The following is a 24,602-nucleotide window of genomic DNA, read 5'->3' as shown; positions in this document are numbered from 1 at the left end:
GCGTCAAGACCGCATGCGGCACCGACAGCCATACTTCTGACCCTCCTTTTCAGAACAAAAGTGCGAGCGTATTAATATTTAGCTATATTTCAGTCCAAATCTTTTCATACGTTTTATTCAGTCAGTTTAACTGAGTATCAGCACAGATACATTATGTTGCCTGGTAACAAATGCTTCTTTATTTGAAAATAGATTTGTAGTCTTTGTGTTAAATATTGTATTGTGGTTCAGTAAAAATACAGAGAACATTACCTTGAATTACAATTGGTGAACTCTCCAGAGAGAGAAACTGTTATAAGTAACTTTTCAGTGGTGAAAAGTTAAAACAAAATGTATTCAGATTAAAATTTCTATTAAAAAAAAAACATTACATGATGAGATATGATGTTGTTCCGCCAAAATGTATCTTACATTTAAGCAATTTTAGTTCATGACTGAGACCTGAAACATGATTGAATGACAGAATTTTGCAGCCCTTGTTTTGTTTTTGCTAACATAAGCAACTCAAAACATTTAACTCATGTTTCTGGGTGAAATCAGTTCTGCGATGGGTTCATTTAAATTCTGAATTTCTCTTTTTGTTCATTCGCGTTAGAGGCTGTTTTACCAAAAGATATTTGCTGTGTAAATTTCTGCAAATTTTATGGAGTCTTGTAATGTGGAAGAGAAATGAAATCGTGTCTAAAAAACTAAATCCTAACATTTTTCTTAATAATACTTGTTTTGTCATGCTTTTATTTTGACTGCAAAGCTTTCTACCTTCCGGTGTCGCCGTGTCTGACGTACATTGACGCACCGACGCTGCAGCGTCAAAGTGTGAACGGCCACCGCCTCTCAGCGGCAAAAGCACAAACTATAGCTTTTATTTGTTCAGTGAAACATTTTCGAATTTATTTTGACAAGTACATTTTGTAATGACGTCATAATATATGGAAGGGTAGAAAGGCCAAAATAAGCTGAACATGTTATTGAGAATTAAAACAAGTACTTTTAAACCGGGAACAGAAGAGCAGTTATCATTACAAAGTGATTTAAACTTTATTTAGAATATTTTTCTTTGCAGGACGTCATTAAAACACATCGACTTGGTAAACAAAAGTACTCCGGAATGATTTTGAGAAGAAGTTTGCTTTCATTCCTGGACAACGCGTTCAGGTACCATCAAGTACGTCAGAGAAGTCATTTTCCGCAGAGGAAGTTCCAGTTCCGGCAGAAATTTGAACAATCAAACCTGAATTAGGTATATTTTGTCCTCATGTATTACAATAAAAGCAGGACTCAGGAGTTTATATTCAAAACTTTATTGATATTAGAGTTTTACTTTGAGGTGTTCAGACAACTGACATTTGCTTCAGTCATTAAACGTGTACAAAAATACTAATTTAAGAAAAACAAAGCAGCAGACTGCTCCTTTAATCGTGCTGCAGGTCCAGGTGATACCAGGTGTGATTCCTGTAACAACTGTTAAACACAAAGACATTTTCCTGCTGAACTTCAGATCCTTTTTATTCCCTTAAAACGGAAACAGAACTGAAGTATTTCATCCTGACGTGATGTCGAGGAACAAACGACGCCGACGTTTCTCAGAATAACACTTTTCAGGAAAATTATTTTCTGCGGGACCACTTTCAGAAAACAAAGATCAGATTTTCATAATAAAGTTATAACATTGAGCACAAAAGTGAAGCCGAAATTTTACAACAAAAAAATGTCACAACAGATTTTCTTTAAAGGAACAGTTTTTAAAATTTTTAGAACAATTTTTAGGTTTTAAATTTTAGCAACAACATTTTTGCTTTGACTTGATTTTAATTGAAGATTTTACTTTTTTCTAAATAATAAAACATTAAGTATGAGAGCTTTTTAAAGTAATATATATTTCCATATGATACATCAACCTATGTTTTAAACAAAAAATAAAAGTTTTTTTGTTTTTGTGAAAGTTATACATCCAATTTGAGCTGCCTGTTTTTGAACCATAAATTTTTTTTTATATTTTTTCAAAATGGAAATGACACCAAATAAATTCCGGTTTATTCTTCCTTTTGTCCAAACTGACCTGATAACAGACTTTGTTTTTATTCAGTTTGCTGTCAAAGAAAAGAGAAGTATCAGATCTTGACGTTTTACCATCTCATTTTTATTGATAACGGACTAATTTACCAATCAGATGACTGACTGTTGGTTTTAAAACTAAAATATTTCAATTTCAATTTGTACATTACTATAGTTTCCAGCAGGTGAAGTGTGTTGTGTTTTGGTTGAACCGATGAGACACTGCCTGCTGATTGGTCGGTTTTGAACTTGTTTCGAACTTTACATTGCCCAAACACACGAGGCGCTCTGAAGTTAAAAATAAAGTCCTATCTTACAATAAAATCTTTTGACATTTGAAGACTAATGTTACAGAATGACGAGAAACAAAAACAGAAAGTTTGCATAATAGAACAGCTGCTGATCATTTTTGTGTCGATTAATAAACCGATCACTGCAAAAATATAAAAACAATTGTTCTGGAAAGTGAACTGAAAATATTTCGATTGTTTTCTTACAACAACTTTTTTTTGCCACTCTCAAGTCACCCTGGCAACAGGAAATCTACCATTGTCATGACGACAGCCTCAGACTGAATTTATATTGCGGATAATAAACTGTTGTGAAACTATCAGGTTTATTTATGATATATCAATGTATGTTTTTCTCTAAATTGAAACTTTTTAGCTGAAATGGTTAAACTTTACTCTGGAACTCAGTGCAACAAACAAAAATCTGCACTTTTATATCTGCACTTTTATGTAGCTTATGTTGCATTCGCACCTTCTCTGCTTCCACAGTAAAAAAAAAAAAAAAAAAAGGAACACCTTTGTACAATCAGAAGAAAAATGGACAACGAAAACGAGTGTGCACACACACACACACACACACACACACACACACACACACACACACACACACTTTCTCTCTCTCTCTCTCTCAGGTCTTTGGGCATCGGCTGACCTCATCAAATTTCCTCACGGGTGACTCGATAACTTGCCCTAAAAGTTGCCATGGTTGCACGTTGCTGCCTTCAAACAGAAAAACTAAAATGTGAACAAAATAAATAGAATGTTGACGTTAATCTCTGATTGTCTGTAAACATCGTTGAATTGCCTGATTGGATGTCAGAAGGTAAAATTTGTCAGGAACAAAACTTAGCTCTGGAACCAATCAGAGAATGTTTCCCTGCCTGCAGAGGGCCAATGAGGTCCTGGGGCTGCTGTGACATCAGTAAGACAGCGTGATGTCAGCTGGGGAGGTTTCCTCTTAGCCCCAGAGGAACCAACCTCGGCATCGGCCTCCAGGTCATGCCTCCCTCCTTCCCCTCCTCTCCTCCCCCTCCCACTGCTGCTGCTGCTCCGTCACTGCTGGTGGGGTCCATAACTCTGGCCCCGCCCACCTTCATCTGAAGCAGAGGGGGTGGGGCGAGGACACTTCCTTTAGCGTTCCCATTGGCCAGTCCCATCTGCATGCCAGTCTGCATTGTTTCTGTGTGGCCATTAAATCCCACTCCCGCCATGTCCGTGTCAACGGCGTTGTCAGAGTCCAGCTGCAGGAGCCAGGGGTTGTGGGCGTGTCCCTGTTTCTCGGCTTCGCCTTGCACGGCGACATCCTGAGAGGACGGTGTCCCTGGTAACGGTACCCCCGCCGTCGTCCCCGTAGCGACGGTCTGCTGGTTGAGGAAGACGATCTCGTTGAGGAGGGACTTCAGGCTCTCGTTCTCGGGGTCCCCTCTGGTCTCCTCCGCTCTAACCTCTGATGGATCTCCGCTGAGACTCTCAAAGCACGCAGGTCTGAGGTCAGTCTGGGATGGAGGTCGGTCCTGGTCTCTGATCCGGTCTGATGACAGGTCTGATCCAGCAGAGACCACCAGAGGTGGAGGAGGAGGAGGAGGACCTGCTAACACCAGCTGATGGTGTAGAGGCTGTGTTTGTAATTGTTGTTGATTTGTTTGCTGTTGCATTTGCTGGATGTTTGCCGGCTGAACCATCTGCAGCAGGCTGTTCAAGTCTGCAGCTGTACATAAAAACAAAGACAATCAAAATAAACAAACAAACAAACACATCAAAATGAAATTTTAAAATTTTAAAAGTCATTTGTTATTTGAGTTACTATAATTTCGTTTTTATTTATTGTTATTTTAGTTTAGTTAGTTCCCGGAAAGGTTAGTAAGTGAGATAGTTAGTTCCCAGAGAGGTTGGTTAGTAAGTTGGGTTCCTGTGAGGTCAGGTATTAAGTTAGCTTGTTTCCTGTGCGGTTAGTTAATTAGTTCCCTGTGAAGTTAGTTAGTTAGTTGTTTTCTGTGAGGTTAGTTAGTTAGTTCCCTATGAAGTTAGTTAGTGAACTAGTTCCATGTGAAGTTAGTGAGTTAGTTCCCTGTGAGGTTAGTTAATATCCTATAAAGTTAGTTCGTGAATTAGTTTAATGTGAAGTTAGTTAGTTAGTTCCCTGTGAGGTTAGTTAGTTCCCTATGAAGTTAGTTAGTTCCATGTGAAGTTAGTGAGTTAGTTCCCTGTGAGGTTAGTTAGTGAATTAGTACCATGTGAAGTTAGTGAGTTCGTTAGTTAGTTCCCTGTGAGGTTAGTTAGTTCCCTATGAAGTTAGTTAGTTAGTTTCATGTGAAGTTAGTTAGTGAGTTCCCTATGAAGTTAGTTAGTGAATTAGTTCCATGTGAAGTTAGTGAGTTAGTTCCCTGTGAGGTTAGTTAGTTCCCCATGAAGTTAGTTAGCGAGTTAATTTCATGTGAATTTAGTTAGCGAGTTAATTTCATGTGAAGTTAGTTACCTGTGAGGTTAGTGACAGAGAGGGGAGCATCGTTGCGGTACATCTTACCGGTTGAGGGGTGGGGAAGTGAGGTAAGATGGATCTGCTGATTGGTCAGACTGGGGATGTTCAAGGTGACTGAGGCCACACCTACAGCATCCAGACAGGAAGAGGTCATGTCTTACTTTCACAATAAAAGCATGGTGAAGCAGAGAACAGCATGGCAGTGATCAGTTAGTACCTGGTGTCTGAGTTGTCTGCAGCACGGTCTGTCCCGCCATCAGCGGGCTCAAGGTCAGGACCGGTTGTACAGGTAACGTCGCGCCGACATAAGACAGAGTCTCAGCCGGAACTAGAGCCTGGAGGGACGGATGTTCACCTGGAACAACACGAGGGAAATTTTCTCAGAGGTGACAGGACATCAAGAATTTGGTCAGAAATTTACATTCCAGTTTGTTAGTGATTTAGAACAGTCATTTAAGTTAAGAAGCACTGGTCTTAGTCGGTGTCAGAAAGACATTTAGCTAATTATTCCCTTCAAACAATTGAGTCCGTTAGAGAGTGGGCAGGTGAGTCAGTCAGTGAGTTGGCGAGTTACTCCGTCAGGTTTATCAGTCAGTCATCCAGTCCAATTTTTAGTTCAGTCTTACCGTTTCCAGTCGTTGCGTGTTGACACGATGCTGGAGCCGGATTCTTACGGCGAGACAGTATGTTAGGAATTGTCCTTGGCCGCTCCCTCGCCACAAGTGCATTGTGGGATGCAACAGGGTGAGCCAGGGCGGGCTGTAACAGCTGCGGGACCCTCTGGCAGAGAGACTGAGGCTGAACAGGTGTTGGGACAGGTGTAGGAGTGGGAGGGTCAGAAACATGAGTAAGAGGAGCTTTTGGAGTCGGCTGTAGGTCAGTTGATGTGATTATGATGTCTTCATTAATCTGTGCTCCTGCTGGTGGAACGGAGGCTGCGCCCATTGCAGGTGGAGGATCAGAGCTTCTGCACTTCTTCAAATGCTCCACTTTCTCCATTTCGCTCTGCAGAGTCTGGGTCTCCTGAACGTCGTCTGCCGCCTGACAGAAACACAGAGACGCCTCAGGTGAGCTCGCCTGCGGACCTGCAGTACGCAGCAGCACTATCTCTACGGTCTCTATGGAGACCAGAGGGCTTCAGATTCAATCAATAAAACTGATCAGTGACCAATAATAAACTATTAAAATGCAGCTCATTGTGATGAAATGTTATTTTATCATCATTCATTTCATAATACCGTATTTTTTGGACTATAAGGCGCACCGGATGATAAGGCGCACTGTGAATTAACGTGTCTATGTTCACACATAAGCCGCACCGGATTATAATGCGCATTAAGCAAAACAACACAGTCCGGTAAATCAAACTTTCTCTTTCCGTACCATTGATTCATTGATGTTGAATTCTTTCACGGCTGCTCTATTCCCATGTTCTGCTGCGTAGCTAATTGCTTGGAATTTGAAACCCGCTTCGTAAGCATGCCTCTTAACAGGTGCCATTTTTGGAGTCCTTTTACGTACACACAAATGTACTGTAATATAATGTTGAAGCACAGTAAGTATTACGTATAAAAAGTGGAGGGGGTAAGTGTACTAAATACTGTTCTCTGATTGGTTTATTGTGGCTAACGCATACTCTGGGCGCGGGCTGCCTTACATGAATGCACTTTTAGTTTAGACATTACATTCCTGTTACGGGGCCGATCAGGTAGTGACACATCGATCAATAAGCACAACAAGTAACCATACATAAGGCGCGCTGGATTATAAGGCACACTGTCAATTTTTGAGAAAATTTAAGGATTTTAAGTGCGCCTTATAGTCCGAAAAATACGGTAGCTTTTTTGTTGAATGTTATTAGATTTCTTTTATCATTTATTGTATTTCATTAAAGACATTTCTGTCAAATTGCCCATTTTCATGTCAGTTTACATTCAATATTTGAAAAAGGGCAAAGTGAAATAAGAATTTCATATAAACAAAACAAAAGCTGGAAATTTGTTTAGTTTTACAATTTCTTCAATTATTTCATGCATTTTTGTTTCATAGTTTATGCCCGAGATCAATTATATATTTGTTTCTATATAATATTGACCTCATCTAAATCTGAAACACGTATGCTTAAATAAACATTTCTTACGTTTGCCACGTCAGTGGTCTCTGCGACGACGATGTTCTCCTCGTCAGATGAGATTTCGATGAACTCTTCCGCGTCCTCCAAAAGATCCACAACCTCCACGGAGTCGGCATTCAACTGGTCTGCGGGCAGAAAAAAAAAAAAAACACTCAGCAGTCGTTTCCAGTCAGTGATGACTCTTCAGATCAGCAGGCAGAAATATAACGAGGGGGATGAATCACGCCGGATATAAATACATATGAAGTTCAATCGGAAAGTTCAGAGACTGTTTCTGTTACGTAGAGTGCAGCGCAGGAAGAAGCAATCACCTCCATCAGTAAGTATTCCGACTTATGTCACTTGATCAACAGCAGCACCCGTGTTAAATGCGTTTTGTTTTTTTTGTGACCGCTGGTACGTGAGCATTTGTGATTTCGGACCTGTTGGCGGAGCGATAACCGACAGGTAGTCATCCCTCTCCTTCCTCAGCCTCCTTTTCCTCTCCTTCAGGTCGGCCTCGGACCTCCTCAGCTCCTGGATCACCTGCACCGCCTGCAACGAAGCGCAGCGCCTCCTGTTGGTCTTCAGGCTGGCAAACAAGCAAACAAGCGAACCGGCAGCGGGCAGTTTATTTCTGACCTCATTCAACGTGAAGATCTTGGATGACTTCTCCTCCGTCAGTCCCAACTGCTTCCTCAGACTGTCGAACAGCTGCTTCAGCTGCACCCGACGGTTCCTCTCCTGCACGGTGTGGAAGTGGCGCTGCACAAACGCACACACATCAACTCATATCTACTCTGAGCAGAGCTTTCAAACACCACCAGATGTGAACGATAAACATTTAATGCAAGGTATTCGGGGAAACACTTAAACAAATCACCTTCTCAGCTATAAATGTGACTTAAAATCAAATCTGGTATAAAACATGAGCGCTAAATCCCTCTAATAAACTGTGGAAATAATTGACTCACTGCGGTCCTTTCATTTAAAGACACTTTTGTTAAGCAGGTCTTACGTGGTTGTTTTTCGTCGGCTGCATCTCCTCGTCGCTCTCCGACTCCCTGAAGTCTGACGAGTTGTCCGTCTCGCTGCTTGACGTCACTTCCACCACCTCCGTCGCCAGCGTCTCCGTGGTGTCGAGCCCCATGTCATCGTCCACGCAGACGATGTCCAGGTCCACCAGGTCGCGGGCCACTTCTGTTTCAGCACCGATGCTGTCGGTGGGGGTGTGTGGTGGGAGTGCAGGTGTGACCTCTGACCCCGCGAGGGGTGGAGGTGTGGTTGTGCGAGTGGCCTCTGCGGTGGTCTGGGTGATGGTGGAGGTTTGGGGAGAAGCAGGTTTCTGTTGGACTAACAACCCTTCTGGTCCCAGCGGGACTGCGGACGCCGTCACTGTTTGGATCCCCGGCTCTGCCCCTCGACTCGCCGAAGGTTTGAGGGAGATGAGGTTCATGGGGGCCACGGAGGAGTTGTGGGGTTGAGGCTGGAGGAGGGTAAAGAAGCCCGGAGGAGTCGCGACCTCGGTGGGCTGTTGGTCGGGAGCTTTGCTACAGGTGACTACGATGGGGTCCCTCCCGGAGGCGGAGGGGAGGATCTTAAAGGTGCAGGTCCCCTTCTTAGCCGCGAAAGCAGATTCTGAGGGGATGGGGGGCATGGTGGCGGTGGAGGTGGAGGAGGAGGTCGTGGAGATGGAGGAGGAAGAGGAAAATGACATGGTGGACAAGGGCAAGGACAACGAGGATGAGGTGAGGGAGTAGGAAGAGGAGAGGGAGGACAAGGACGAAGAGGTGGAGGAGGAGGAGGAGAGGAAGGTGGACGAGGAGGTTGCTGTGGTTACAGGCAGAGTTTGTTGCTTGATGACAGTGATTGGAGCCCGAGAGGATGCAGCAGAGAGGACTGAAGGGGAGGAAGGACATGGTGGTGGTGGTGGGGGGGAGAGACAGGTCAAAACTATTCACCAAACAAACAACTTTATACAAAGAGGTCAGTTTCCAGGACATCAGTCTGCAGCATGAACATTTAATATGGAGATGTTGTAATTCACAGTGTGACCCGATGTGGCGTTTAGCCCCGCCCCCTCCTTCAGGTCTGTAGATTCACCTTTCTGAGCGGGTTGGTTTGGATTGAAAGGTCTCAGCTGGCTGATGGGAACCAGTTGGACCAGTTTCCCGTCTGGTCTGCGATAGTACTGGAGGCCCGACGTCGTCTGGACTGGCTTCAGCACCATCTTCTGACCGGTCGAGGCCCGGGCGGGAATACGCAGCAGGGGAGCCGTGTTACCAGGACCTGGGACCTGGACCATCACCACCTGAGAGGCTTTAGAAGGCGCTGAGCCCGGAGGTCCCACCACCAAACTGCCGACCTGAGAGTCTGAACACAAAAAGGACTTTTTTTTTTTGGTGTGTGTTTATTACACATTCGAATATGGAAAAACGGTCCACTTATTAATTGTTCTATAGAAACGGAGAGTGAACCGAACGATGTTAACATTGAGCAAAATCCAGCGAGTGGCAGGGTGGAGAGCGACGATTGTGTTTTAGCGGGCGAGAGATTTGCCCCATTTTCAATTTGTTTCTATTTTTTTTTATAAAAAGTAGGTTTATACAAATATATATATATATATATATGTTTTTATACAATCATTTATATAAACAGTTTATTCATACAGTTATTTACTGAAACATTGTTTACTCGCGTTTTTGCCGAGTCATGTTTTGTCAAATCGGCCTTTTTAAAAACACGAAAATGTGCAATTTAAAAACGAAAAAGTACCTTATTTTTCTTTCATTCTATTTTTCGTTATTTACTGAAACATTGTTTATGTATACCGTTATCAATAGAAACATCTTTTATTGATAGATTTTTATGTAGAAACATGTATTGATCAAATATACATACTGCATATATGCTACGTGGTTTACACATGCATTTATATAAATATGGTTTATATAAATAACAGGTTTTTTTTTTTTTTTTAAAGCAGTGACATTAAAACGATGTTTATTATTGGCAAATCAATTCTGTATGAACGTCCACCGAGCAGCGGATGAAGGCTGGTAAACAACCATGATAAAGATGACGTGCGCTCACCCGTGGAGGAGGCTGGGAGGGTGACCAGTCTGACCGTCGTCTGCGGTTTGAGTGGGGTGGCAGCGGTGGTGATGGCGGTACTGGTGGTGTTGGTGGTGGTATTGGTTCTGGTGTTGGCGGCGGTGGCGGCGAGGCCAGAGAGCACAGAGGACACCGAGGAGACGGCTTTGAGGGTCGGTTCTGAACTCGGAGGAGGTTTACAGGCTAATGGGGAGGGCGACGAAGAAGCACGCGGCTCCCGCTTGGACAACACCCGGCCCGTAAGGTAGGCCGCCAGACGGTTTGCTGGGTGGAGCGCCCCCATCTTCCCCAACTGGATCTTTGCCAGAGGATAGAGCTTCCCGTTCACCTGCAGGGAAAACACAAACGGAAGCCCTGACGGTGAACATTCGGCAGTGTTTGTTGGTTGAAATATGTCAAATTAAACCAACGTCTCTGTGGGTCATCAGGTATAAACGCTGTTCGCTTTCCAGTTGTTTGTTCACAACTATTAGAAAAGTGAACACACTTTGTTGTGAGTAGAAATGTACTGAACATTTTAGAGAATTTAGGATCATTTCAGGCTTTTGGGCCACTTTCGTGTTCCGTTTGTGTTTGTGAGCCTATTTTGAGCTCAAAACAAGGAGTTTGCATCAATTTGTACCTGAAGCTAAAGCACTGAAATAAGTTTCGGTTAACGTCCTGCTTAAAACTGAAGTACCAGCTGAAGCCAAAGTGCTTAAAAGAGACACAATTGGCGACAAAAGTTAAAATATCCGCTGAATTCAATTTAATTCAAATTTACTTATGTACCGTCAAATCAAACACAATGTTTTTAACAGAAACAAACCGTAAGTAACAACCTCTGTTTTGAAAGGAAGAAAACTAGTCCCTCTAGGATTTTATGTAATGTTTTTGTGATTTTTTTTTTTTTTTTGCTATCGAAAATGCTTGTTTTTGTAACAGCTTTTCTCAAAAATGTGTTTGGTCATTTGCAGAGTTTTAAGTAATTTTTTTTGGCAGAAATTAGCAAAACTTGCATGTCATGGAAAAAAAGTAGCTTTTATGATGTTTTGATAAAGAGCAGAGATTGAAGAGCCTTGCTGAGTGTGAAGGAGTTTAAGTTTATTTTTGTTGATAAATTGAGTTTTGTTTGGAAAGACTTCCGTTGCTCTGTAATACTATCGATGACCTTTTTTGCAGAAAAATTGTGTGAAATTTGCAGAACCGCAAGCTCACAAATTTTGCAGATATTGCTTAAATTAGCTTTAGTTAACTCGACTGCAAGACCAAAATTTCAAAGAGGTACAAGAACACCTCTGAAAGCTGAAAGGAAAAACTCCCAATCACATTCTTACCTGGACCAGGTGGTCTGTTCCTCCTGGCTGTTTCATCTGAGCTGACAGGAAACCGGCAGGGGAGATTCCCCTCAAGAAAGGCAGACCCAGGCCAAACTTCTTTTTGTCTGATCTCAGTTTCTCTTCTCTCTCCTTCCCACCATCCACCTGGTAACCAGAACAGTCATCCTCCTCCTCCTTCTCCATGCCACCTTCCTCCATCTCCTGCTGACAGTCCTCTGAAGTCCCCGCCTCCCCCATCGCCGCCTTCTGCCCGACGTCCAGAGGCTTCGCCTTCCTCATCACCTGCTTCTGCCCGACGTCCAGAGGCTTCGCCTTCTTCATCGCCTCCTTCTGCCTGACGTCCAGAGGCTTCGCCTTCTTCATCGCCGCCTTCTGCCCGACGTCCAGAGGCTTTGCCTTCTTCATCGCCGCCGCCTCCAGAGGCTTTGCTTCTTCATCGCCCGACGTCCAGAGGCTTTGCCTTCTTCATCGCCTCCTTCTGCCCGACGTCCAGAGGCTTCGCCTTCTTCATCGCCGCCTTCTGCCCGACGTCCAGAGGCTTCGCCTTCTTCATCGCCGCCTTCTGCCCGACGTCCAGAGGCTTCGCCTTCTTCATCGCTTCCTTCTGTCCGACGTCCAGAGGCTTCGCCTTCTTCATCGCCTTCTTCATTGCCTTCTTCTGCCTGAACTCCAGAAGCTTTGTGTCTTCAGTTCCAGGCTTCAGTTTCTGGACCTGCTCCCTGTTCTCCAGAAGCGCCACCTCTTCCATCACCTCCTTCTGCCAGTCCTCTGGAGGCCCTGTCTCCTCTATCACCTCCTTCTGCCAGTCCTCTAGAGGCTCTGCCTTCTTGCCCACCTGTCTGTGTTTTGTTGAATTAATCTTTCTCTGGTGTCTTTGCAACGCTGATTTTTCTAGTGCCATTTGTTTTTCTTGCTTCACTTCGGGCCTCGAGATGTGGATCTTGTACTGGATGCAGCGGTCGAGGCCGCTGCCCTCCACATTCTGACTGATGGGACTGATGAGGTACTTCTTGAGCCAGAACGGACGGTCCAGTTTGTCCTGTGCCATTGCCTCACACAACTTCTTCAGCACATGGCTCCGGTCGGCATCGCTCACCCACTTACAGTCGGCCAGGATAACGAGACGCCTTGATGGCTTTGGGTTCTGCTCGGCTGGAGGACTCGGAGGAGGCTCGGAGAAAGAAGGTGGGATCACTTCACCTGCTGAGGAAACATGAAACACCTCCATCACTACTGAAAATAGAACCAGAAAACAGGAGGACAGCAAGGGGACAGAAGAAGGACAGCAGGAGGACATGGTTGTGAACCCACCTGGAGGAGGAGTGGAGGTTTTGGTCTCGGTCTCCTTCGGGACCAGGTCTCTGTGTTTCTGGGACTTCAGTTGAGCAGCTTTACCCCGCACGCCTTTTGGGGCGTCCTGGTGGACAAACATAAAGCTGCAGGTTAAATGCGGCGTCCCACCGGGACCGAAACTGGGAGCGCTTCAGTTCCTAGTCTACATGATACATCTGAGCATGTCTGTTAATATTATCACCATGTTTGTGACATAATCCCGCTTGAATGTTTTGTTTAAATCACTTTGTTGCCTTGTTGGTGAAATAAATCTACGTTGTGTTTAACGTTCAGACAGAAAGACACGAGGTCGTTCACATCAATCTTCGCCTCACCTTCAGTTTCTGGATCTTTCCTCTGAAGCCTCGGACTCTGGCACAGCTGCTGCGATTTTTTCTGCCGTCCTGGAAACAGTTGAACGCACCACTTCAGCTGATATTTGCGTAGAGCAGCCCTTTAATATTCCGATATCTACATAACAGAGTTCTTACAGTAGAGAGGGAATGGGGGGCCACTTGGGGGACGTGGACCGGCTCTGGATCTAAGTCTTCGCCGTCCTTCCCCCACAGAGTCCGGACCCGCTCGGCAGGCTGGGAAACGCTGTCCGCCTCCTTCAGGACTACAAGTTTGACACAACAGGATGGAGAGAGGTTTTTATTGATGATCCCACATTAACTCCTCAAAGCAGAGCTTCATGCTTCATTCACCATTAAACTCCAATAAACTTCAATAAACTCCAGTAAACTCCAGGTACCACTGAAACTTTTCATCCTTCAAACCCAGATCTGGAGCTCAATAATCTCACAGTTCAATCAGAACCTCCATCATCTGGAGTAAAACTCAGCAATAAAGTATGTCCAACCATTTTATAATTTCGTTTTCTGTACTCATTCTATTTATACTTTCACATCTGATGAGTGGATTTGATACTGGACTCAGACTCACTGTAGGCCATCTTCATCCTCCTCTTCCTCCTCCTCTTCTTCCTGTAGTTTCCTTGGTGGGAGTGGGGACTGGAGTCGGACCCATCCAGGTTCTTGAGGAGGACCACCTTCTGTTTGAGGCAACTGCAGCCGAACATGCAGGAGGGGCGGCCGCAGTGGCTGCTCCTGGAGGAGTAGGACAGAGAGGAGCAGATGCAGCCCAGTCTGCAGAACTCGTTCAGACAGCGAGGCGGGTGTTTCCGGACCAGCTGGATCGGAGCTGTAGGGTTCTCGCTGACAAAACCCTGAGGAAGAGGCGCGAGGAAGAGGGGATTCAAATCAGAAAAGTTAGTGATATATCTGCTGTCGATCGGCTATTTAATTGATTGACTGGTACATCAGCTCTGATAAGTCGGGTCTGTGTGCAAGCAGACGTAGACAATAGTGAAGTCTTACCGTCAGAGTGAAGAGGGACGTCAGGGCGACAGCAGCCCTCTCGTCCGTGATCCAGGTCCGAGGTCGGCCATCCCACACCATGTTGTCCTCCAGGTCCCGCTGCCTCAAAAGGGTCCGGGTCACTAGGGGCCCAACGGACCTCTTGCAGGTGTCCTCGCCCCGACGACCGGCCGACATGAGATCCGAGTCCGACTCCAGCGGGGCCAGGTCCTCAGACAGCCTGGGTGGGGTTACCGCAGACCTGGAGGGGCTTAGAGACTGGGACGACGTTTTGGGTTTGAGTTTCCTCCTCTTCTTGAGTGGTGGGGTCGATTGGGGAGCTGAGTTTGAAGTGGGGTCCGCAGGGGTCTGGAATTCAAGCTGTTTTGATTCAGCTGGACTAGTTTCAGAACCAGGAGCAGCCTCAGGTTCTGGTCTGGGTTTGTTTGATTTGGGACCCCTCTGCTTCCTCTCTGCCCTTTTGCCAATTTTAGTCTCACTGAATCGGGGTCTCTTGGAGGGGGGGATGAAACCAGATATGAGGTCCGAGGCAGACGAGCTGGCACTCTGCTTCTTCAGGATGTGGTCCAGGGTCCGGACGTAGCTGGTGCTCCTGGTGGGCAGCTCGTAGACCGGCGGCTCCACCGGCGGCTGGGAGAAGCTGGCGGCACGCTCGTCGATCAGCTTCCCTTCGTTTTCCAGATACTCGTCCAGCATGTCGCTACAAAACGCTGACAGGTTCTTCTTCGGAAGATCTGAGCTGGGACCAGGACAGGCTGCAGGGCACAACAAAAACTAGTTACACCACATTTCCACACCTTAGACCCGAGATCAGATCCAGGTTCCTGTCTGAGATCTGGTCCAGGGGCCCGACTGAAACCTGGTCCACGTTCCTGTCTGACTGGATTCATGTTAGTTAGTGTTTTATTTGTTTGTACAAAGTGCAGATGATAAAAATGTGAATAGAAACATGAATAAAGCACCTTCAGGTAGGGAGGCTGCAGGGGTGGGCGGAGCCTCTGATGGTGTAAATTTATCTCTCCAGCCTTTGATCTGAGTTACATCTGTAGTTTTTCCTGTTCTGGACACAAACACAGCAGAAGCACCTGAAAATAAAAGAAAACGGGGAGTTACTAGAATGGACAGGAGAACACTGCAGCGGTACACCTGCCGCCGGCCACTGTGAGGACGCTCACCCTGAGGAGGCGGCAGCTCCAGACTGACTCCAGGTGGGGGGATGGGTAGACGGACCCCCAGGTACTGAAGGTCGATGGCCAGATTCGGATCCAACAGGGTCATTTTCAGACCAACTGAGTTCACAGAGAACAACCAACAACACAAGCAGGAGAAGTTAGCCTCTATCTGTGGTCTCCTTCCAGTTAATCTGTAGGAAACAGGTGATGCTTACCTTCCTGTAGTACAGGGTGGATGACCTGCCTATGTTTCATCAGCTTCAAGTCTCTCAGCAGAACCGCCTGGAAGGCAGCGATCGTCTCCTCCAGGCTCTCTGCTGAAGGTTTGGACAGTTTTGCTTTAAAAGGTTGCATTCATCGTTTTGTCTATAAAACTACAAAAAATGTCTGTTACATCGTCCCAAAGCACAAGTTGATGTCATTAAGTTCGGTCAGACCTGCGGTACAAACCCACGGAATATAATGTAATAATGTAACTCGATATAGAAAAAAAAACGTTAATTCCTGTTAGGTTCTGGGTCTGGTTAGTTTAAAATAACATTTTAGGTCCTGTATTTCATCTAAACATCTTTTTGTTAGTCTAGAGTTTCCCCATCTTCAGGTTAACTCCAAGTCCCACCAGCTTAGTTTCCAGGTCCTGTCGTCTCAGGGTAGCTTTTTGTTCGTGCTAGCTTCAAGAAGGTATTCTTATATGACTTTTTTTAATCAAATCAATGGGAACTTCTTGGCTGTAATAAGATGTAATACCGTCGTTGCCGTTCTCAGGTGCTTCGGCAGTTTGTAGACTTTCAGGTGGCGATTGCGGCGGAGGTACTGTCCCTTCAGAGGAGTCCACAATGTGGAGTTTGAGGGCCTCCTGAAACACGAGTTGTTTTTATTATATTGTGTGTACATGTTATACTGTGCTAGATACTTTAGCAATAACAGTCTAGCGACCAACATTAACAAGACTGTCCGTATCTGCCTCCTGTATACTGCCATCAAAATTCCCAAGTAGGCCATTAATTCAATCTTCTATCAGAAAACATACTCTTATACAACCCTTCGCCTTCTCTGTTACACCCACATAAATCTTCATCTGAACCTTTTGGTTTGTGATCGAAAATAATCAAGACGGAGCAGCCTGAAAGATGACAATGACAAATTATGTCCTGGTAATAGCTATTTGGCACCACAGAAACTTTCCCAAAGGAACAAAACCATATTGGAGGAACTCTGTTTTTTGTTTTTTTTCTACCTGCATATCCACCAAAGGAACCTTTCTGAAGGATCAGGGAAGAACTTACCTTTGACGTAAACGAGATAAATAACTGCTCCTCCACCTCCTCCAGGTTAGGTCGCATATTTTTGTAGGTGGAGTCATCCGTCTTCTGATCCGTGTCTGACTTGGTCTGCTTTGGCCGTCCGCACTTCTTGCGCTGGCAGGGTTTTCTAGCTGGGACCGGCTGCACCTGCTGAGGAGGCTCGAGTGCTTCTACTGTAGGCGGAGGAGGGCAGGGAACAGCAACGGCCTCTGTATTAGCAAACTCCACCCCCATCCCAAGGTCATCGTCAGTGGAGAAAAAGTGCACAAGATCAGCAATTGAAGGTGTGGGTGACAGTCCATCACCGCCTAATGAAGAGAAGGTCGGAGACAGAGGCAGTTGAAGGGCGAGAGGGGACAACTCTGCTGGGAAAGGCAGTGACTGCTCGTTCTCTTGAAATGACGGAGGGGCTTCGGAGGGAGATGTGGATGTAGCGATGTTAAGACATTGTGGTTCAGGGTGGGAAAGGGTCTGTGAAGGCAACAATGGTGGTGTAACAGACATTAAAGGAAGAGTCTGTGGTGTGGGCTGAAATGTTGTGAATGAAGTCTCGATGTACGGCTCAGGTGGCGGTAACACTGTATGCCATTTAAACACAGATGCGTTTCCACTGTTCAACAAGTCTACAGGAGGCTCTTCTGTAAGAGCTTCTTCACAAGTCGTGGAGTCGAGTTCCAACGCTATTGAGGCCAGCAGGGGCGGTAACGGTTCTGGAGAGCTCGCAGGTGACAAAGGCTCAAAGCTGAAAGAGGAACACTCCGGGTCCAGAAGCAAAGACTCAGCCTTTAGCATGGGAGAGTCTGAGCGTAGTGTGGAAGACTCGGTTGGCGTATGTGGTGAGCTTGTGGAAGGTAACACTGTGTCAATGAGTGGGGACAAAATGGGAGATGAGGAAGAGGTAGCAAGTGTTGAGGAAAGGGTGGACGTAGATGCCCCATGGGTACAAAATGGCTGGTCGGAGTTGTGTAACACTGGTGGACTGTCAGGGACTGTCGGTTCCGGGCCTGGACTTTCAGAAATCGAGGGCAAGCCATCATCAGTTCTTGGTCCCACTGAATCCGTAGCAGCAATGGCACCTGGACACAATGGACTGGAAGGTTTTTGAGCCGTTTCAACTATTTGCCCAGTAATATTCAAAACCACTTCATGCGAGTGAAGTTCTGCGCCTCCGGCACGTCCGGACGCCTGGATGTCTAGTTTTGTGGCGTCGCTGCTGAGATTCTTCGAGGGACCGGCTGCACGATCAGAGGGCAGACATGCAGAAGCTGCAGCAGAACTCGATGATTCAGACAGAGATTCGGGTGAAGCTGCTGGGGGAGGAGAGTCCGGTTTAGTTTTGGTCTTTTTAGATTTCGATGAATGCTGCTTCAAAAAAAGAGCGAGTGCCGGCAGAGGCAGACGAGCTGGCCGTTTGTGCTGCTTTGCAGTTGCCTCCGACGCAGGTTCTGCGTTACGTTGGCGGTCCGAGTCCTCTGAGGAGTTCTGGGACACTGCTGAAGCCGCTGCGCCAGAGCAACCTGTGCTTTCATTGTCCTCACAGTTCAATGAGTTCAAAAGGTGCTTGTCCGCCTTAACTTTCCTCACAACAGTTTCACTTGTCCTTGCAGTGACAGAAATGTTGTCCATCTGAAAAACATCCTGTTCTTTGAATTTCAAAGTTTTGGTCTTAGTGTCGGTTTGCTCCCCATTGAGAGAGTTGCTGTGATTGATGCCCAGCTGCTCCACGTCGCATCTCTGCAGTGAAACATGAGCCTCACGCATCAGTTCCGAAAACAACTTCTGACCTGGACCAGAATTGCTGCGGCAGGAAATCAAACAATGGAAAATTACATTAGTAACATCAGCGTTATTGATTCTTTCATTTGTAGTCAAAATATACTGACACTAACTCGCTACAAACAAGGTTACAGATTCTGAACTTTGAGGACTAAGGACCTTTTAAGAAACTGCAGTTACCGCAGCAACTTAACATTGCTAATTAAAGCACTGGTGTTTTTCCAATGGAACTGAATAAGTCTTGACAGGAGAAACATCTTCAAAAAACTAAAAAAGTCCAGTTGCCTTCAGATAAAACTTAGAACCCTCATTCTTAAAAACCCACAGTTGCAAACAGGTTTATTTGTTCATTGAGCTTTGAAACAACATCACAGGGAATCAGAGGAATTCCTCTGATAAACAGACCAAAGACCATAAGTTCAAAGGCAATACATTACAATCTGCAGGGCGGCATGTTTACTGCAGTGTTGCACAAACAATGACATGGCACTGTCACCATCGCTTTAGATGCCATCATTATTCTTTTTATTGTCACACACAAGCTTGTGTCGTAATAAAAATCTTCACAAATCTTTTGACCACAGTGAAAACAACATGGCAAAATTGTTTATCATTATATTTGTAGCCAAATAGCCTGAAATTTAGCTGTGACGGTGCAAGAACTTTCTGGGTGGGTTTGTAGCTCTGAATGCTGTTGATTCATCAAGTATGTTCAGAATTTACCAAGATTTTTAAATCATGCAACTGAAAACACATTTTGTTTGGTTCAACACAACAACATGCAGCTAAAGCTGAAATCCTCTGATAGGTAGGTCACCGTCTTGAGATCAACAATAACAAGGCCCACCCTAAAATGTTGTCAACGTCGGTATTGATTTGTACTTTTGTGTGTAAAGATAATACAACTAACAACTAACAACTAACTGATTAGCCAAAATTTCACAGGGATTTAGGCCACTGTAGAAATGCAGATAAACTCAATGAATCTTTCGCTCCTTGGAAAATTCCTTACATTAGTCCCTGGACCTAAACATTTCTGAGACTTTGGTGGAAATGTGGCTTTGTATTCTCTTAATAACCTGATATTTGGTACAAAGAAACAGAGGATGCTATCTTCACTGCCAAAGTGGAACTCTTACCACGAACTTTCCCCGGGGACCTTGACAAAAGATTGATCTTTGTTTGTAGTGGAATTTTTCTGGAGGTTCTTTGGCGGCAAAGCGTTCGAGTCCGCCGCTGCTGTAGTCCGCCGCTGCTGTAGGCTTCGAGTCCGCCGCTGCTGTAGGCTTCGAGTCCAACGCTGCTGTAGGCTTCGAGTCCGCCGCTGCTGTAGGCTTCGAGTCCAACGCTGCTGTAGGCTTCGAGTCCAACGCTGCTGTAGGCTTCGAGTCCGCCGCTGCTGTAGGCTTCAAGTCCAACGCTGCTGTAGGCTTTAAGTCTGCTGCTGCTGTAGGCTTCGAATCCACCGCTTTAGAACATCGAGGTTTATGGTTTGCAAGCAGAGACTTAAGGCTCCTCTTCACAGAATGTTGCTCAGTAGTTGTAGTGTCTCGATCTTTGTGTAACTCTTTGCCAGAGTTTGCTTTCAGCTTTAGGCCCCACAAACTGGACCCGTCCTCCTTAAGTCCTTTAGCAAACGGGTTGTAGTCAACTTTCAGTTGCGCAAACTGTGTGTTCTGGTAAGCAGTGACGGAAATAAACTCAGTCTGGGGAAAAGTGAACGTGACAACAGTGGGACCATTTAGCTTAATGTCTTTAGCAGCTTTCTCAGTCTGGACCACATGCAGCCGTGGTAAGTAGCGGTGCATCGGATGCAAGATTGTGTTCCCCTCTTGGTCCAAGATGTTGTTTGTGAGCTTCAGTCTGTAAAAGGACACTGGACTCTGCATCCAGTGTTGACCTGTTGCTGGGGACTCTGGATGACAAAATGGCTGACTCTTCACATGGCACTCTGCCTTTCCAGCAACTTGCCAGCTCTTGCAAGTCCACTTGTAAGAACTGTTGTCTAAAGGTTGAATGTCCACGATCAGACAGTACTTCTTTGATGGCTGCAAGCCAGAGATGCGAAAGCGGCAGTAGGGGAACATCCTGCTGCCATGTTTAGTCAGAATCATCTCGGTTCTGCATCTGAAGAATTCATTCCACATGTTGTTGTTGTCGAGTGTCACTTTAATGCCTTTACAGATGCAATCAGGCGACAGGTTTTCTGACTGCGGGTTTGAACTGGCTGGATCCTTTAGTCCATCGACCCTCCTGATGGCCTCCTTGGACGGGTACATGTTGTGTTTAACCCTAATATCCGCCTCCTCACTGGTCAAACCGGTGCTTTGCTCCATCCCGCCTTTGCTCGCCTTTCCTGGCGTCAGAGCAACAAGGCATGCAGAGGGATGGTTGATGGCAGGAGCTGCTGCAGGAGTGGTTGCCCCTTCCTTGTGGAACACCATGCCTCTCTGCTTTTTCTTAGGAGCCATGAACAGGTTCCGGAAGAATCCCACTTTGTATGCATCTGCCTGATGGTTCAAGACAGCATCCTAAAAAAACAACAACCAGAAGGTGTCGTGATCAGATGCACTTCAAGGAAATTATTATATTCTGCATGTAGTAACTTGGCATTCGACTATTTCTGCTACATATGATGTCAATGGTTTTCAACATGGAACCACAGGAAGCTCCCACATCACTGAGCCATATTGCAGAGCTGTGGAGTGCGAGATGTTGCAACCCTGATTCCAGAAAATAAAGTCTGATTCACTTTAGGGTCTAAACGCTGGAGCTTTTCTACACCTTGGACCAACATTAAACTTCAGTTCAAACATTGGTCCAAGTGATGAGCCAATGTGCTACAAATACCTGCTTATTTGAAAAAAAAAAAAAAAAAAAAAAAAAGTTGAAGATATAATCTTGGCTAATTAACATTTGGGGAGAAAGAGTTAACTTCAACTTGCATGGAGCATTTTATCAAGAAACATCCAATCACTGAGCTTAACATTCTGTCATGTGAGCAGCTAATGGCAACGCAGGTGACACGGTAAGGAATCTGAAAACAACTTGCAACTTTGATCAGGTTCTGTCAATCTGATCTCAAAAGCTCTCCAATTGCAAAAAGAAAAAGCACCTCTGATTGGCTTCTTCTCCACAGCAAAACAAGCAGATAGTGTCTGCCATGTAAAAGTGAAAAGTTGAAACGGGTGTCGACAACATGAATCTGCAGGTTCATCACATCCACGTAAGGCGTTCAGGGGATAATTGAAAATGGTAGCGTCTAGGGAATATCATTAAATTTGAACATTTTGCTATAGTTTTCATGCGAAGCATTTAGGGAACGTGGGTAAAATGTATTATCAAGCAAAGCTTTTAAGTTCGCCGTCTAGGCGACATCTGTAAATTGTTGCTACAGAAAATATCCTGGGTTACACTCTCCCCCACTAAACTGCATGAGAACCAAATATTTGTAACACAATGTAGAATTTACTTCATCTTAAAATTGCTTTGATAAAAGTGTTATTAAAGGAAAAGTGTCATTCAAGAACCATTAAAGTTTCAGATCTTTACTAACTAAGTTGTTTTATTAAAACACAGTGGGTACAAGACCGTGTGGCCTCCTCCACTGATTTTAGTTTATCTAAAACTAATTCAGTACAGCTCAATCTTACACAGTGTTCTAACATTACAGATAAAATATGACATTACTCACGTTATGTTGACGGAACCAATAAGTACGAACCGAATCTTGAGAACAAAATGGAGCCCAATGGTTTAGCGAACAAATATGCTGTTATTTTATTCATGCAGGGTTTTAATTGGGAGTTTATTGATACATGGGGGAAAAAAACCAAAAAAAAAAACGTTAACATTCCTGCAGCCTCATCTTTTCCCTTAGTTATTATGTCTTTGCATTAGCTTGCCAGACTGTTTTAGATGGCGACCATTGCAACAGTGTTCTCGTGACTTAACCACTCGAATGCCTAACATACTGTGCACGCCTTCGCATGTCGTAACCATGAGGCATCAAACGATTTGTTAACTGGATGAAAAATACAGGACAGCCTACCGTTAGATTTAGCGAAAAGCCTGGGAACCTACAATTATTACTTGTCTGCCGCGATTTAACACCCGCTATCATATTCGCTTACCTACAGAGCTCTTTGTTTCGCTAGCTTTAGGGGTTTAAAAGACCAAACGATTTTCAGAAAGTCCAGTTGGTTTCCATTCACAGCCACTGTCACCGCTGCGATGTAGCTACGTATTTATTACTAATATTGTCAATAAGAATGACGAGATTAACATGTCATTAACCAGCGGCTCTAAACTTAGTCCGACGAAAAGTGCAACTGCTTGAAACTAGTTAAAGTTAACTGGATCCTGCAGCTGTCAGTACAGTGTGTGCCATGTCACTCCAGTAGATTGGACTCTGCAGATTCTACATTACTGTGATGCTCAGAGGGAAGGAAAAAAAAAAAAAAAAAAAAAAGCTAGCTTATAGCAGGCCCGGTAATGGTTGGCTACAGAAATCCCAACATCTGCCGTCCGACGCCACGTGCTCCGGTACTGGCACACGGATTACCTTCCGCCTGCTCGAACACACCGAGCGCGTCGACGGCGCGACATGAATCCGAGCCTTTATCGTCAGTTTTCCTGTCGGACCACCGCCATCATCATCGACACGGTGGATGTTTTCAGCAGCACGCGGCGTCCTTCGCGTCACGTCACCGCGCCTCCTCCTCCTCCCGCCCTGCTACTGCGCAACCGCGAACGCCATCTTGCTGTAGCTACCTGGTTCGAAACTCGTCGCGCGGCTTAAGAGCGCCGGCATCGGAGGGATCCGCCGCGTGATCCGCGGAAGGAGAAGCCGCGGGGAGGTTTTATGTTCCCTTTACCTGCTGGAGTGTTTACTGCTTTGTGTAGGCGACCCGGGTTCGGTCAGACAGTCGGTAAAGAAACGGAACCACTTCCGGCGGGGACTCGGTCAGATAACTAACGGTGATGGCGGCGAGTAAAAAAAAAAAACACGGTCGGTACTGGGACGGTTTACCTCTGCTGTGTGTCTGTGAGCTGTGGTACCGGCGGCCTAGCGGACCCGGGCCGCCTCCGTCATTCTACGTCGTCACACCGGATCCGTTCTCCAGCCGCCATGTTCGATCGCCACCATGTTGTTACTGCGGGGTTGTTGTTTTTTTCCAGACTTATTGTCAGTAATGAAAATAAATCTAGGCAGGAGTGGAGACATGATTAAATCCTCAGTCCAGGTTTGGTTAGTTTACATCGATATCCCTTTTGCGGGAGGTTCGCCATTTTCTTGGCTTCACAACAACACTTGGGTAGACCATTTAAAAAAAAAAAAAAAAAAGATGATTTCACCCTGACATGACGTTTTGTCACGAGAAGTTTCATAATGCTGTTGAGTGAGACCAATGGAAGTATTATATGTTGGAAAAACTATGCTTAGCTTTTGAAAATTCGACCAAACACACTGTGCCTTCCACACTACCATAGTATGCTGGAAATTATTTTTTACTATGTTCCTATATATATATATATATATATTATATAGTATGTGAAATGCAGTATGCCAAAATTACCAGGATGTCCTACTGCATCCGGATGCATTCTTCAGTACGCAGGCCGGCATGCTTCTCTGGCAGTTTTGAGCCACAATCCTCGGGAATCCTCGCGGAAGATACATCACATGGAGTTGGTGATGCTCATGCTCCGCCCGCTTGCAATTCACCAAAGGAAGAAGAGCCATTAAAAAGACATGTAACATTAAGTGTGGTACTAGTTCCATATCACATCTTTTTTTTTTTTTTTCCCCTTTTACTTCAAATGTCACGCTACAGATCGCAATGGACATGACCAACAAAGTTCAAGGCACATTTTTATGCATGCAACAATACATAGTCTACTTTGTAAGGGTAGCTGCAGTAAGTAATGGAAGCAGAAAGAAACTGTCGACAGTTTACCCGAAGAGAATATCTTGGTGCGCCCATCCTTCAGCTCCGAAGATCAATATATATTGAATTGGTGACTGTATAGAAATGCACATTTCTATTATTACTTATTTTTGTACCTCAATACATTTCAAACACTATATGTCTGACAGCTGCAGTTGCATTAGATTTTACATATGAATGTTACTGACAGCAGCACATCAGAAGGATATGGAAGACCTGTTCTGCCAGTTAAAAAAAAAAGAAAAATATTCATGATAAAAAAAAAGAACCTTTAGTTTGAATGATTTTATTTCATATTTTTGACTTTTTTTTTTTTTT

The 24,602-nt window shown here is 45.0% G+C and overlaps 1 protein-coding gene across 1 annotated transcript; it reads right to left on the bottom strand.

Annotated features, from left to right (window-relative positions):
* Nucleotides 1-1,285: 1,285 nt before the first annotated feature.
* Nucleotides 1,286-23,052, bottom strand: mgaa (MAX dimerization protein MGA a). Its single transcript, XM_069721112.1, is given in 25 exon segments — nucleotides 1,286-4,053; nucleotides 4,822-4,950; nucleotides 5,042-5,179; nucleotides 5,451-5,865; nucleotides 6,965-7,083; nucleotides 7,381-7,492; nucleotides 7,580-7,702; nucleotides 7,956-8,836; nucleotides 9,041-9,310; nucleotides 10,031-10,379; nucleotides 11,368-11,808; nucleotides 11,810-12,573; nucleotides 12,682-12,787; nucleotides 13,038-13,106; nucleotides 13,194-13,321; nucleotides 13,648-13,930; nucleotides 14,082-14,836; nucleotides 15,044-15,166; nucleotides 15,257-15,370; nucleotides 15,469-15,570; nucleotides 16,001-16,109; nucleotides 16,540-18,355; nucleotides 19,473-19,591; nucleotides 19,593-20,864; nucleotides 22,898-23,052. Coding segments are annotated over 24 exon segments (9,447 nt in total). The 5' UTR covers nucleotides 20,805-20,864; nucleotides 22,898-23,052; the 3' UTR covers nucleotides 1,286-3,283.
* Between the last annotated feature and the right edge of the window lie 1,550 nt (nucleotides 23,053-24,602).

The sequence above is a fragment of the Brachyistius frenatus genome, unplaced genomic scaffold, assembly GCF_029030835.1.
Source record: "Brachyistius frenatus isolate BFR_SWC_R1_liver_20210118 unplaced genomic scaffold, ASM2903083v1 Contig_257, whole genome shotgun sequence".
NCBI classification, from domain to species: domain Eukaryota; kingdom Metazoa; phylum Chordata; class Actinopteri; family Embiotocidae; genus Brachyistius; species Brachyistius frenatus.
The sequence above is the reverse complement of the archived record's forward strand: the minus strand, read 5'-3'. Positions and strand labels throughout refer to the sequence as shown.